General features: G+C 43.8%; 1 protein-coding gene across 16 annotated transcripts in view; it reads right to left on the bottom strand.

Annotated features, from left to right (window-relative positions):
• Positions 1–16,294, bottom strand: part of rapgef6 (Rap guanine nucleotide exchange factor (GEF) 6) — a 63,994-nt gene that overhangs the window by 38,583 nt on the left and 9,117 nt on the right. For 6 of the 16 annotated variants that reach the window (XM_057055380.1, XM_057055374.1, XM_057055375.1 and 3 more), the window contains exons 1-2: positions 3,922–4,742; positions 3,152–3,169 (exon numbers count right to left, since the gene is read on the bottom strand). In XM_057055380.1, coding sequence (XP_056911360.1) covers positions 3,152–3,169; positions 3,922–4,440 — 537 coding nt within the window. In that variant the 5' untranslated portion in view covers positions 4,441–4,742. The other 10 variants (XM_057055383.1, XM_057055385.1, XM_057055386.1 and 7 more) reach the window with 5 other exon arrangements.

Here is a 16,294-nt window from a genome sequence, read left to right on the forward strand (position 1 = left end):
AAGCTGCTATTTAGCAGCAGTGGTGAGAATGTGAAGATTTGTGTGGATTCTGCAGAAATCCCTATATACCCTCTCAAAAGGGTCGTGACCACAACATCAGGATGGAAGGCTGGAGAGATGAGGAAGGCAAGGAGGAGGAGGTGAGGCAGAAAGGAATATTAAGAGGCAGTAGAACATCTTGGACCTGCTGATGTAATCTCTAAAATTAGCAGCAATAAGAGCCGCAGATAGTGCCCCACTGGTACAGTGCACTGCCCAGAATACTGTGCACACACACACACGCACACACACACACTAATGACAATGGCCTCGTGTTAAAATTTGAGGACTCCGTGTTGGGTCGTTTATTTTCTAGTCATTAGTCTATTTACGGACCTGTGAAGCCATTTGATTACGTGCTCTGTGCATCGATGATGAGGCTAGCAGCAGGGCTGCAGCAAGACTGGCGACTGAGGGTCTGTGGTTTCCTCAGTTGTCTGAACGCCGAGAAGTGAACGCAGTATTTTGAGCCTGACTCACAATTCCAGGAAGTAAACAAGCCATTGATTGGTGCATGATGGCAGGATTTGTTCCACACGCCAGGATACTGGCTGACTCTGACATAGTGCACATCTGCACCAAAACACATCACTTCTCAGTAGTAAAATAAAAGTCTTTAGGGGGATGTGTACTATTATAACCTGGAAATTGCATGAAAATCACACAAATGCATATTGCTGTGGTGCTATTTTCGTTTTAAAATATCTCTTACCAATGACATGGTCTGAATCGCCACGTTGATTACCATATAAAATGCCACATTACATCCAGGTATTATTATCCTGACCATCTGACTACCCTCATCTGACATAGTCACCTCTCTCTCCTGTTCATTGAGCCTCCAGTTAAACCAGTAGCCCTGACCTTCCTACACCGCTCACCTTTCCACACCCGTCATGCCCCTCACTGTCCCCACCAATCGGTTTGCTTCGTTACCTGACAAAGACCATCTTGCGGTCTTCAACGCATCTTCCTGTTTTCTCCCTGAAACCCTCATTTCCTCCTTTGCCAAGTCCTGGTTTATCTAATTATTCTATTACATGTTTGACTGGTTTGCTACTGGGATTAGATACCCCTGCCGATTTGCATTCTGACTGACCAAGTCTATGAGCTTAGGATCGAGCCCTGGCTTCATTAAAGCGGAGAGGTTCAGAAAGACAAAACAGATTTAAGTGTTTAAACAGAGGAAGGGAATAACGAGTAGTGGAACAGATCTACATAAAACCCACCGCAGCTGAACTTCTAGAAATGTATTAAAATGGTCGACACACCCAAACACTGACAAAACACATGGATCATGGGAGCGTTCCAAGAACATTTTCTGCACGACATGAGTCAAAGCGAGCGAACAACACTGCAGAGGTCACAAAAGGAAGAAATGATCTTCACAAATTAGTCCAGTGGCTGGTATAAGACACGTTTCCCTTTAAGAATAGGACGGGACCAGCTGAGCCATCTATTCTGACTGACAGTCTTCAAACCAATTGTTAGGCTGAAACATGCTGAAAGAGCAACTGTTTATTTACATGACCAAAGCCCGCCAGACACCAGACTCTGTGCCTTATTGAACAGGAAGCTCGCAAAACCACAGCTGCAGCAATAGTCGCTGTGTTTCTGCAAGACTGCTTCAAAACAGCTCAAAGGATGCTGCTTCATGCTTGGAGCGAACGCAGCAACTTCTCTACCACAGGGCTCTGCACAGTATGCAAACAGCTGTGTGCCAATCCGTCAGCTCCCCTTATGTTGATTCTCAGTGAAATATTCCGTGCAGATGGCAGAACCTGCATCATGTTAATTTAATGATCCTGGGGGTGCCGTAAAAGCCCTTACAGCAGGTTTCCCCGGCAAGGCAACCGGGTCCATCTATCCATCTCGTCCAAGGAGGGATCTGATGTCGTAATGAAGTGACTTTGTCTGTTTGCCTGTGTGTCTGCACAGTGTGTGCACGTGTGTTGTATGAATCTAAAGTAATTACTGATTCCCAGCGGGCCACAAGGATGCGTACGTCTCATATTGCATTCATACGGGAATCGGGTTTCTGGATCAATGGGAATCAATCAGGGTCATCAGAGATAATAAAATACAACAATAATCCACTAAGCAGTTTGTTTTTTACGATTTCATTTTCGAGGGGCCTCGATTCATAGCCGAGGGGACCTGATTTAGACCATGGCCGGCCATCAGCAGAGGAAGACAGACACCAGATACAATGCACTGCTGCTAATGCATTACTGATGTTGTTACAGTTTCATTTAGCCCTTTTCAAGAAAACATTCATGAAGCAGCCATTGTTAAAAGGGTTCTCTTCCAGCATGTGTGTAGATTCCATTCATGGACAGGTCATGGTCAGGGGCGAGAGGTTGCTATTGTCAAAAATGACAACATCGGGGCTCAGGGTTGAGAAAATATCAAACTCTAGCACATGTGCCAAACTCAGTCCTCGAGGGCCACGATCCTGCTGGGTTTTCTGTCCTACCAGGCTGAAAATGCATTCAGTGGGATAGAAAACCCGTCAGGATCGTGGCCCTCGAGGACTGAGTTTGAGTCTAGAGGTTGTAATATACACTGAATGAATCAATGCCTATACAGTATATTACTGTCAGGTGGTTTCCATGAGTTATGACTTGAAAAATTATTCAAAAAAATCCCTCACAGTCTTGAAGCATGTGAAAAATGCCATTATTTACTATTTGAGTGGTGAAATAAAAGTCAGATATGGGTGGTTGTATGATGAATGTTCAGTTTCACTCTTCAAAAACAGCTGCAAATCTGAGTAAAACCCCAAAAAAGTCCCTTGGATGGCTTTTCTCAAACCTGTCCTGGTTCTGTCAAAAACCGTGTGTTCCATTTGTCCGACCAGACAGTTGCTGTTCCCAGCATGCATTTGTTATTTCACAGTTGGCTCCCTATCTGCCACCCACAGCCCCACGTGTGGCCTCAAAATTACCTGCTCTTCCCAACGCTGCCTATTTCCAAACAACAGGTGCCTGTCTCAGAAGTGACTCACAGACACGTGCGTGCACATGTTCACCGGAAAACCTGGTGGATTTGGCTAAACGAAGCCGACACGGCGTGTCAGTATGAGTGCAGATGGTTTGGAGTCTCATCCTACCTGATTGTTGACATAATCCTGATGTTAAGATGCAGCAGGAAAAACATGAAAAGAAAGAAGAAAAAAAACTATTTTTAGTCAAGTGCCTGCTACCATTTTGTGCTCTTTAATGCTTTTCTTTATAGAAAAGAACCTTGCCAGCCTAGCCTAGCTAGCTTGTCCTAATGGCTTGAAGCAATTTAAAAAAAAAAATAAAGAAAAATAGAAATGAGAATTGAACAAAAACACCATAGAAAATACAATTCATACAAAAGTGGAACAATCATCAATAGACCAGCAGCATGTAGTGCTGGCCACGGCCACTCTATTAAACACCTTTGTAACACCCAGGAGAGCGTTACGTGAGCTGGGGAAGTTGTGAGTGTGAGGCAAGCGTGTGTTTGTCACTGGAAAAAACTGTGGTTAAATGTGGCTTCTGGTGATTAGTCAAAACTGTAACTGACACTCCACTGATCTTATCAGTCGAGACAGTGGAGTCACCCTCGCACAATCAATCGTGCATGTTCTGAACGTGCTTCCAGGTTTAATGTTGTCTTTAGAGTTGATGATTTTTTTCCATGTTTTATTGACAATTCTCATATTTCTGATGAGACTAAATGACATAACAACAGTAGTAGTTTAAGAAATTGACAGGGAAATCTTCCAATTTCACGCGGCTGCCAAAGCTTGTCAAAGTACTGTATGTGTTTGTGACTGACTTCATGTTTTGTGATTTAAAAGACTACAGCAAAACCTGCACAATAAACTGATTGCCAACATTTGACTCTCACCTTGGTGTAACCAGAGGGTTCTTGGCCATCTGTGATGAGCTCCCGCTCTCCCCTGGGGTTAATCCTCCTGAACCGCCGTCTAGACCGCCGTTGTGAACCCTCTCTCTGCAGAAAACTGTCGTCCCCTTCGCTGCCGTTGTCCACCTGCAATGCAGCGTTAAGACCCAGCTCAGAACAACAGCTCCGGTGGACTGTCCTACCAAAACCTTCAGGTCTGCATGCACAGCTAACAGTCCGAACCTCCGTTTGTGAGCACGGCTCAGAAAGACTGCGCATAAGTGGTCCAGACTTAACGGTGACTCCGACATCATTCAGATTTATACATTTCTCCTCTGTTGTTAAAGAGTTCTGCTTTGCAGAATCCAAGTTCTGGGTCTTGAGATACGAGTTATCCTGGATTGTGTTGCCGGTTTCATCCTGCACGGTTTGGGAAACGGCACCGGGCTCTTTTGCTGGCTCCTGGTTGAACATCCAGTTCTTCCAGATCACAGAGAGCCGGTGCCAGTGGAGAACACTCATCCCGACGCGAGGACGCACCCAAAACAAGGCATAAAAGGAGGAAACACTGCAGGAGGGCAGATAGAAACACTACAGGAAAACACTTTCACACAATCAATGAACACGGTAGAAGTCCTGCATCCAGAGTATGAAAAAGTTCCAAAATCCTGCGAGATCACAAAAATTAAATCCACTGAGGCGATGAACCAGAGTTCAAACCAAATTTACGAAAGAGACGTCTATGAATTCCCTCTCAGGTACGGTGAAATCCGTCCTTTTCTGTTCAAAACACTTCATCTGCTCAATAGGTAGCTAGCGGACTGACTCACATGCTAACTCGCTTTGCCTCTCGCTCCGTCTGACACGCGCACAGGGCGAGCGCCGAGCCTCCGCTTTCCTCCAGGAAATCGTAAATACACAAATATCCTCAGCAGGCAGACAAGAAAAAAAAAAAAAAAAAAAGCATGCCGCATAGATTCCGGCCATTCAATTCATTCTGCTGTTGCTGCAGCAGGAATTTGTTTTCTTTCTTAACCACTCATGTTAAGTAAGTCAATACTCCTGTTATGTCACTAATGACAGCATTTAGAAAATATTCAAGCTATATTTGCTAACCACGAGAGGAGCCAGTGACTCAAACAGAGGTGGTGTCTGAGCATTATCAAGCAACGAGTTTCAGGAATTCCTCTTGGAATTGATTTTCCTTCATTATTAAAAGGAGAAAGTCAAATCGGGAAAAAAGGATTGTGATCGCAGAGTTTCACAAACATATTTCCTCTTTTGAACTTGACCTCTCTGAACTCTGGGCGTGCTGGTGGATTTTCCAAAAGAGAACACTTCTGCCACGGCTCACGCACTCCAGAGACATTGTTTGAAGGGCGAGAGTCGATATCAATGCGCTTATTATGGAAAAGTGTGACTTTGTCCGTTTTAACAGGCCTCTCGGGACAGCCTGAAGGCCATACACGCAAGACTCCGAAGGGTTAGGGGACGGTCATGCTTCACGGTGGAACCATATGACTCTCTGCATGATGTATACTTGTATGTAATAGACATCGCCGCTTCCTATCCTGTGACTCTAAGCTATTGAATAACTCCTGCATTTCTGACAATGTGACCATATTTCCTGTTTCCTCAAGACTTTAAAAAACATGTCCGCTTCTCTGAGAGCATCTCTTTGTCTGCCTGCTAGCATGACTCCCACTGAGCATTTGTTGCCTTATTTACTAATTTATTACCCTCTTCCCTATTACTTATTTCTTTTTATTGCTCTCCATCTCCCACACATGTACAAACAGACCCTGTCAGTCTGCGAGTGTCATTCCCGGTCATCCTGTGACTGGAGTCATGACGATAACCACAAATTTAACTCCCGCTACAATCCCCATGGCCCTAATTAGCCGATTGGCATCGTTGCGGTGTGACTAACCCTCGGCCCCTCTGCTCTTCTGTGTGTGCACGTATAAGAGAAGTTTGTGTGCCTGCTCTGTGTGCGTGCACTTCTGATTCCTAAGCTTTATTTCTGTGTCATACCAAAAGTGATGGATTATTACTGCTCATCTCCTCCTATTAATGATTCCCCAGAATGAAAAATGCAGTTAAATCATTATATGAATCCTTTGACCTGAGATTGCTTCAACCTCCTCGTATAATAATATGTAACTGGAATTATCGACGCAGGGATGGTGTTTCATTTATTGCACATCCATTGACAGCGCTGGATAACAGGAACTCCTCAAGGACAGTAAAACACCATGATCGCCCCCTGGTGGTAGGCTGCAATTAAAATTTCAAGAAAGCCTAAAATCCTCCACAATAAAAAAGATTGATTCTGCCTAAAATTCCACACATTTGACCTTTCCTCCCATTATTTGCTCTAGTACACTGAGGTGCAGAGGTGGAACAGAGGAAGATACTGACATTAAAATTAAAATTAAAATGACAACAATAAAAAATAGGCCAGCAGCGATCGGCTGGTCTGGGTACTTTCAAAATCTGAATTTCCAAATTATTTTAGTGGAATTTTCTATACAGTACAAAAACAAAATCATATGTTCTTTTATTTTACCATTGGGGAAACATAAGTGCCTTTAAATTGCTGCACTTTTCAGAAGAATCACCGAGCGTGTGAATTGTGTACTTCATATTGTTGTATTTCAGTGGGAAAACTGAGATTCAATCAGGATAAACTGTTTTCCTCAATAAATCCTCCGATTTGAGTGAACAGAGGGACCTCCTGCTTAAAAACGATAAGCTTTTCATTGTTTTGCCCGCTGCAGTGATGACGGTTACAGAAAAATAACATAAATCTGTCCGGTGAGTGTTTCTAAGAAGTGATGTCTGCAGCTTACCACAATCATTTCTGACGGCTCCAACGTGATGCATTCACAGCCTCGTCTGCCCCCCAGCTGCCTGCCAAAACTGTAAATTGACACAAAACATGCAGTTCCAATTAGTTTTGTCAACAGATTCCATCATAGTTGCATGTTATTTAAGGAGATGTCCTGCTTCTGTGGGAAAGGTATAGCTAATGTGCTGGTATGTAAACTTTTATCTTTAATAACCTATTTGTTTCCAACAACCTATTTTGCTTTACTGGCAGCACAAGTGCCGCACAACAGAAAGCTTTGTCAGGTTTAGCTGGGGTCTGCTGGGCTGCTGATAAATGGGGTAAAAAGCAGCTGATGCTGCGGCGAGTCCACGTGTCCTGGTTTGTACTTTACCCGTGACAGGAACCACTGCAGAACGTCTCACGTCACATTAACTATGTGCTTAGTGACATATTCGGAAAACAACCTTGTTGTCGGGGTCCTTTCTACCCAATCTGAATGATTTAGATAGAACAGGAAGATAATAAAGATGAAATCATCCACCAAACAGGAGGTGCTTCACTAATTTTTTTTCAAAAATAACCAATTCTACTTAATGACTTTAAGAATATCTATAATATAATGAAATACTGCTAAAAAAAAAAAGAAAAAAAAAGAAAGCTAGCTACCCAACTGATCTGGGTCTGGAGTCACACAAGGCACAGCGTAGAGCAGTAAAGACAAATAAATAAGTAAATAAACATTGTGACAGATTCCACTGGATCACTCACTATTGGTGGTGACCCCTGTGAACAGAGGTCCCTCTCAGCCTTGGACCAGCTGAAAGCCACAGTTCAGCATTGTTTATGCACTGAAAGAGCGTCTGTTTTTAATCATGGTAGCGTGTTGAGCTGGCCAACATCCCACTTACACTAGAATTTCTCCTCAAGGTCCTCGACACTTCAGATCTCACCCTGGAAACGACCATTTTACCTCTGGTTTGTAATGTTTGGCTCGGCTCATCTTTCTTTTCTGCTCTCAGTAACACCATCATTAGATAAACAGATGCTCGGCCTCTTGAATTGCTGCATTAAAAAAGGTTTGTCTTCATAAGGTGTTCTGATAAAGGAAAGAATAAAGAAAATCTTCTAAAGTGGATGAACATGTGTTCTTCATGCAGACGAATCTCTCGAGAGGCAGAAGAGGAGGCATGAAATGAACGTTTTGGATGGATGGGTGAATATCCGGAGTGAACGGGGTTGGGGAAAAAAAAGAAACTCTTGGAAACCTGCCTCAGATGAAGTGGTGCCAACATTGCTGCAGATTAAATTTATCTGACACTTTGCTGTCACATGTACTCATTTTCACAGTGGATCCACGTGTCCCGACTCCCAGACGGAGGAGATTCACCTGAGAGCACGTAGTCCACATGATAAACCGTCGCTGCTTATGGTCACACAATTAAGGCTAAAAGGATTACACCCAGATTTCTGCAGGAAAGTTAATTAATTGCTAAATGTGCGAAATAATAACGGCTTTCATAAAGTGCACTTATCAGTTCAATTTACAGAGTAAAAGCCATCACTCCTTTGTATTTAATTGTTTTAACTCCTTTTATAAGAGCCAAGGTGCACTTGGATTCTTTTTCTCCAAAATGAGTTGATATAAATTGTTTCCCTCTGTGACTGGACTTCAAGAGCGTCAGCTGCAGAAAGAATTCCCATTTCTGCTTTTCGGTCCTCCATCAGTCAGTTACAACACCTGGTCCAGCAATACGAATTCCCCACATTGTTTCGCAGCCTTGACACTTTGTCACAAAAGGCTCTAATTATACACAAAAGGGACTTTTAACACTCATGCACCAGAGAGTCTTGAGAGTCAATTCTGCATTTCAGAGTAAAAACATCATAACTTTACCAGCACATCTTAAAAAGTGACGTGTGTGGAATGCACACGGCTGGACTGGGACCTTTCTTGGAGCCCTCCGCCCCTGAGGTCAGGGCAACTCTGACACATCCCTCCACACTCCACTGAGGCGAGACGCATGGTCCCTGTCAGCGCCGCAGAAGGCTCGCCGAGCCTGACTTCTCGCCGTGTTCGGGTCTTTTAGCGTGGAGCGCGGCGAGACAGGTCGATGCAAACAGAAGGGATGAGCTTTCTGTTGAAACAGAGCTGGAGGTGTTTGTGTGTGGACCCCAACACGTTTCACCACAGCTCTGCACGTTTCCCGACTAATGCAAGAATCAACAGATTTTAGTCAATACCAGTCAAACGTGGTCATGCGTGGGTGTGTGTGCGCACGTGTAGGATTTTCTGGCTGCACTGAGATCTGATATGTTGGTATAGTCGGCTTGTTTCAAGCAGCTTGTGGAAATAATGAGCGAAAGAGACCTTAAACTGCAGTCTGCTGGTTTTACCCAGACAAAAAGGACGTTGGTTTTAAGATGAATGAACATTAGACACTACTGATCATAAAACACAGGCTCATTTGGCCATTTAATGCACCGTGATTAATATTTCTGAAGAAGCGGCGCTCTATCACACTTCAAGTTCATGCAGATATCAGCAATATCTCATGATAACAAAACATGAAGAAAAAAAACCTCACTTTAAAAACCCGAAACTCCCTCATGACAAAAATAGCTGAACTTCCTCTTTTCTTGGGGGGTTGGAAACCCAAAGATCACTTCATCTTCAACACAGGTCTCGAGACGCTGCTGTGATAATCGTGAAAACTTTGCAGGATTGCAGCAGGTGAGGATTTCTGTTTCTGTCTCCTCTCTTACAGAAGCATGCTGGTGGCAGGTTCATGCCCCTGCTCCGGTGACAGCTGTAGGGCCGGTGGCAATAAAGCATGACAACCGACACTAAAGGCCACACACACTCACTTTGTGGTATTTGATTCATCCTCTCTCTCTGGTACTTGGGAAGGATCCATTCCTTTGTTTCAGATATGCAACTGTTCACATCATCATAAATGTAAAAAGATCCATGTTAGAACAACAACACAAGGTTGTAAGTGGAGCGGGGTGGCCTTTAAGGTACTAGGAGATCGAAACACTTAAATTGTTTATAGCAACATTGTAAAAGTCAAACCATGCAAAGGTTCTCCACCTGCAGTAAATCTAAATGGAAATGGGGATGAATTCACTTACTTATCCTCATTTGAATATCAGTGAAACAGAGTGTTACGGTCATATCTGTATGTGTCTAAATAAATGAGGCCGACCAAAAGAGCACTGTTGTTTTTCCTTTCCTTTGCTACGTTTGTATAAGTTGCTTCTTGCCATTTAAATAAATATAGAAACTGTGCATTTGAAAAACCTCAAGGTTGATCCCATGAATAAACGTCTTTTTTTTGTAAGATTCAGAAAACTGTTATGCAATGGCTGACTCTTGACGATACATTGGGGTTCCATTCTAGACTAAATAAGGATTTAATTCCCTTTGAGCACATCACAAAACATTTAATAGGCTGTTCCTTGGCCCACTCCTATCGTTCCTGCTGAAATCTCTCCAGTAGTTCTCCTATAATCCTGTCTGACACACAACAGAGGTGTAAACCTAAAATTGTTCACCTCTTTGCTGAGGTCATTCTGATCCGTCAGCAGTCGCTATTTTTGGACTACGATCAAAGTTCACTTCAAACGTGGAAATCTTGTGATCATGCGCAGTAAAGCCAACAGAAAGTCTGAGAAGATCTGGGATCCCAGTTTTCCATCATAGTCATGAATAAACACTGAAAACGAGACGACTGACTCATGTGGACACGTTACAGACTGAAGGACTCTCCAGCTCTCTGTTCCATAAAACAGACCACCAACGTGCACAACAGGGACTCCGAGGAATGGCGTTATGAGCCGTTCAGGAACACTACAATTCATTAGCGAAACAAGTGGCCGATTGATGAAGAATGTGAGCCGAGGCCCAGCCAGCTGCTTCACACGCAGGTCAAACATACACAGCTGATGGAGAGATAACTGGCCAGTCACAGCGAAGCATGCAAGATAAACAACCAACCCACTTCAACCTCAAAACAAGGTGGATTCAGGAGTAAATTACATCAATACCCCCAAATTCAAAGCTGGATTGGACCTCAAATGTGATTTCAAGATGAGTCAAATGATGTTTTTCCACACATTTTTTTTTTTTTCCCAATTTGCACATCACAGTTGGTTGTTGCGATGGTGTTGCCACTGAACTGCACAAACAAGCGCAACGTCCTGTAGCTGTGGAGAGACGTCGGCACGGGTTCAGAGGAGCCGCTTAATACATTAACAGACTCGCCATTAATCATCCACAGCTGGTACTGGTCACTTCAGTAACAGTGGCGGCCACAAGCGCAGAAACTGCCACTGTTGGGAGTGTGTTTTCAATAATGGCGCTGATAAAAGCCGTTTGAGATAAGACCCGTCTGAGTCAAACAAATCTGGGAAGGGGTTCAAAAATGTTAATGGCTGCTGAATGCCAACCTGACTCTGGAGTGAATAATATGATACAGACCAGTTTAGTCTAATAAATAACATGTGCTCCTGATATTGTGGCGAATCCAAATTAAGATTTGAACCACATTATTTACGTATATGGTTGCTGCCGTTTCTGCCAATAAGCTAAAGCTTAACCTGCACGGCATCTTTTAAGGTGAAGATAGTTATTGTAAATATGATAATGCGGCCCAGAGGAGCCAGCGCTGTGTTTTCCACTGCTGAGGGGCCCGGCAGTGGTAAGTTATTCTACTAAAGTGCCCCGGGGAGTTTTGGCTGAGGAGTTGGTTACAAGAATGCAGGAAATGAAGCACGCTGGCTTCAAAAAGACGCAGAGGAAGAGAGAGGGAATTTTGAAAGGGTCTTGACTGAATTAGCCTGTAATCACTTACAGTGCATCCGAAGAAATGTCAGAGATTCTCACAAACTTCAAATTAACCGGGAACTGGAATTCTGGAGCTTCGCTTCTTTGTATTCCTTGTAGGTGAAGTATTATCCAGCATATTATCCACAGTGGAAAGGAGGGGTGTTAAGCGTTCCAATGAATCCGAGTGTTCAGTAGTCCGGAATAGAAATGAGAAAAAAGAAAGTAGAAGTAGGGAACTGTCAAGCCTTAAAGTTGGTCCTTAAAATGAGGGAGGAGTGCGAGTGTGTGCTCCCCTCCCGCTCTACTACGTTCTCTGTCGGCTGGCTCCACAGGAGTGTGCGTGTGTGTGAGTGTGCGAGTGTGTGAGTGTGAGTGTATCCTGCTCATTTCCTGCCTGGATGTGCTTTTGGGCTCCAGGCGGGCAGGCTGCTCAGGAACACATGGCCAACCACTGTTCTGCCAGTGGTTCCGCATTCCACAAATACACACACACACACACAGACGCTGACCCTTTGTAAAGCCCCCCACCCCCAGGCAGTCCAACTCAGTGACATACATTCAACCTCCCCCACACACCCCAACTGTTGACTGACCTACACTGAAATGCAAACACACAGAATCAATAGCGGCTGCCCCGGGGTTATTGATAATTGGCAGTTAATTGGTGTGGTGTGCTGTGAGGTAACACGTAGTTCCACCACATGGGAGGCTTTGATCTGTCCCCTTACCCCACTTTTCTCAGCTCTACAAGCTCACCTTAATTACCCGTCTCATGAAAGGTGTCCAGCATGCCCCTGAATTAGGATACGACACATTTATAATACATCTCAATAACTAATCAGTCGGCAATTTGTTTTGAAGGTACTGGCTACTAAATGAGGTATCAATCACCGATCAAATGGTCTATTTCTGGATTTATTGCATATTTTCCTCGTCACACCTGTACTGGATATAAGTTTGATGGCTGAATGTTGGCAGAATGCTCTGAATTTAAGATACTGCCACATCAACCCACTGATTCAGGATTAGATTCCAATCTCTCATGACACAAAACCTGTCATCCTTGTCCTGTGTGCATCATGACAAATCTGACAGGAATGGGATCTAAAACCTAACCATGTGGAGGATAAACCACATGTAGCTTCCTGCACTAAAGCATGTGACATGTCACCAGACCTGCTCTTCTGGTCTTCATTTAGCAAGCAACCCCCCCCCAAAAAAAAAAAATGATTCCAATCATAATAACTGATGAGCTGCTGCTTTTCGGATGTTTCACTGACCAGATTTAAACAACTGTTGCTGTCCTGCTTTTACACCCATTGTGAAGTCTCCTATTGGTAACTACTATTGTGTTAGCCCCGTCTTTAACAGCTCTTATTAATAAATGGTTGAAGTCCTTTAGGTCATAAATATCTCAGAAGGAATGGCATTTATGTTGTGTTTAATCATTAAAAGCAGAAGGTAACTCTCCCCTGTTTTTCTTTCTGGCACGTGGTGCTCCTAAGTCCCGTCCAAATCCAACAACAGAGGGTAGCATACAGAGCTGAGGGATGGCTGTGGGCAATTCCTTTCAGAGGATTCGTCCACAGCCATTAATTTCATTGTTTAAACAGGTGCAACTTCTCTTTATAATGATTTTCTGGCAACTCTTTTTTGGCATTGCGAGTGATCTCTGGAGGGGGACATGAGAAATGGAGGAATCGCCCCCCAACTCCTCCTTTTCTGGACTAACGAGGACACAAATGTTCTCCCCTGCCAAGATATGCAGAGACCAATAATGTGTTAAAGAGACAAACTGGATGAAGCAGTTACTGAAGGAACAGGTATTAGAGACAAATATTGGAATGAATAGTCTCTATTAGTCGCAAGTAACAGTGGTATAAATTTTTAAAGCACTCTCAACGATTAGCCTTCTAAGCTTAGCAACCTTTACTTTGGACCTTTTAGTGCTCCAGTGATCCTTGTGGAGCTTTCAGGGCTCATTTGATTTTACTGCCATGTTTCCAGCCATTTTATGAAGCTTCTGAAGGTCTCTGAGAGCAACTTGACATTAGATTTTTACATATTTAGGTTTGATTAAGCTCCTTGAATGTTCCTTAACAAAAATGTACTGATATTAGATTCCGACAGAATAAAACAACACCTCTCAACTCTTTCTTCCCATAAATTGCAGCTTTCTCTGTGGGTGTTCCATCAACTGTTACTTACCAGCATCTTGCCAAGTACATGTGCTCCTTGACAAAGACTGATCCTGAGAGGAGGATGTACCAACATGTAGCGATGCTGTCTGGGCTGAAACACAGTACAAAACCACAAGTATTGACTCACTAAGGCACAAATCACTGAATCTTTTAGCCAACATATAAAAGCTACTGGAATGCTTTTTGAATGAAAAGTTTCAAAAAGAGATTTCCTTTCATGCCACCTGCTAAATCTTAAATGGCATCTTAAATCACATGATGTGTGTCTTTTCAGTACAGTTATAGGTTGTATTACATCTTAATAGTAATAAAATATGCCATCAGTAACTGATGATCTATAAATAGTGACTTGACCTCCTTCCTCTACATACTGTAACATTAAAGCTCGATCATAAAAGGTTTGGATCAATTACAAAATCAATAACAGTGTTGAAAAACAGATCAACTGCCTGCAACCTGCGAGTTTTTGCACTTACTAGAAGAGGATGTGGTTGGCACCGTGTCGCTCATATCTAGCGGAGGTACACATTGACCTGAGACAGAGGGGCAAACACAAGATCCTTTAACACCAGCTGGACTCTTCATGCACTTTTACCTCTCACGGTCTATCGCCTTCAACCACCAGAACTACTCAATGATGTCAAAAAAAATTGAAAATGAAGCAACATCCAAGTTCTGTAAAATATTTTGGAAAAAATGAGAGGGAGGGTTCATTGACTCACCTTAGCTGGTGTTCTCGAAGGTGCGAGAGGACGTCCATGTGATACAGGTGACAGTAAATCGTGTGCAGGTCCTGGATGACAGAAAAAGTCACATCAGTTTTATATATGACCAAAAACAATGAGAGCCCACTCACAACAAAAGGAAAACAGTGAGCTTGAAATCTTTCACGAATATTCCCTGCAACTTCCCACAATGCACGTATGCCAAGGCCTCAGAATACGCTGTTTACAGTTGGAAGAGAAGAAAAAGCTTTTAAGAGGCGGGCTCATTGTTTACAGTGTGTGGAATGCGTTAGCGGTGAGTAAATCGAGCCGCGACACTTTGACTAAGCCTGTCAGGCTGCCCTAAACACTGCCTGTCAAACTGACGGCACTGAAGCCAGACAGGCAGTGAAACAAGCACAGATAGATCCACTCACAACCTTAAAATAGTCCTCTATCAGAACCAGCTGTCAAAACATTAAGAAGCTGACTACAACGTGTGTGTGTGTGTGTGTGTGTGCGAGTGTGCGTGCATGGCTGTGCGTGTGTGTACGCTGGGGAGGGCTCTGCAGGATGGAGCTAACAAAGAGGCTACTGATGCTACTGCTTCAAACAGGTGGGTTGCAACTAACGCTAGTATAAATAGAACGGTTACACACTCTTGTGAAAGCCGTTGCCTTGGAGTTAAGCATTAAACTACAATGACCTGGATGGCTGAGAGCCTATACCAACACGCCAAAGAAGGAATAATAACTGATCCTCTGGAAAATCATTTGGGGCTGGATGTTGCAACTGTTCCCAGTCTGTAATCACGCCGCAATCTGGGTTTAATGGCTACAACCGTTTAAAAAATCGGGAATGACTCATGAAACTCAAACAGAACTCACTGAAAATGCCTCAACAAAAAGAGAACAAGACCAAGCAACTGCCTGAACATCTAACCAGCGCTTGATGCGGGCCGCTGCTCATCAGAAAGAGCTGTGAAATCTGCGTACGCATTCCGAGGCAGAGACGCTGAAGCGGGCTGGCATGAAAGATTCTGGCCCGCACCACCCAGGATGTCGAACTGTATTGACACAGATCACGTTGTGGTTAACTGGGTTAGCGAGCTGCTGCAAACTGCTGCAGTGAGCAGTCCTGTCATGCTGCTGAGCGAGCACGTGCATATGTGCACGTACAATAAGGCCGCAGTGGTGTTGGCACATACAGACCCGAGACATCTGCGGCAGCCGATAATGTAAAGGAGGTTATATGAAATACCTGAGTCAACAGGACATGACGATAACGAGCATTTCGCCACCGGGGAAGATACAGAAATTGACCTGTGTGACAGGAAGAAGACGAGGGAATTCCCCAAATCAGCATGTCACCCAAATAAACTCACCATCACGCTGTTTGTCACGGTCCATTATTGTAACTACCACTCCTGCTTTTATTACAACTATTAGAACTGCTACAAACCAGGCACGGAGTGTGTAAAGCCGTGCCTGGCTCATGCATCGATTGGCCTCCAGCAGGTGATCAATACACCCAGACAGACATGACAGGATGTCCGAGAAGCAGATCTCTGCTTTAGCGTCCCAAGTGGTGGTCTCCCAGAGAGAGGAGGGTAATACGATCGCTACTACGACCGCGCCACTCGCTCTGCGATGCCTAACGACGCCCCTTGGACTTGAACGGAGGGTGTGGTGGCCTTCACGAAAGGATTCAACATCTTTTACGGCCCCAGTTTTGGGTTGTTTAGGAAAATCTAGCGTCACTGTAATAGAATTTCCAAAGAAAGATGATTCTGCTTTTGAAATCATGCACT

This window comes from Takifugu flavidus, chromosome 14 (assembly GCF_003711565.1).
Source record: "Takifugu flavidus isolate HTHZ2018 chromosome 14, ASM371156v2, whole genome shotgun sequence".
In the NCBI taxonomy this organism is placed as follows: domain Eukaryota; kingdom Metazoa; phylum Chordata; class Actinopteri; order Tetraodontiformes; family Tetraodontidae; genus Takifugu; species Takifugu flavidus.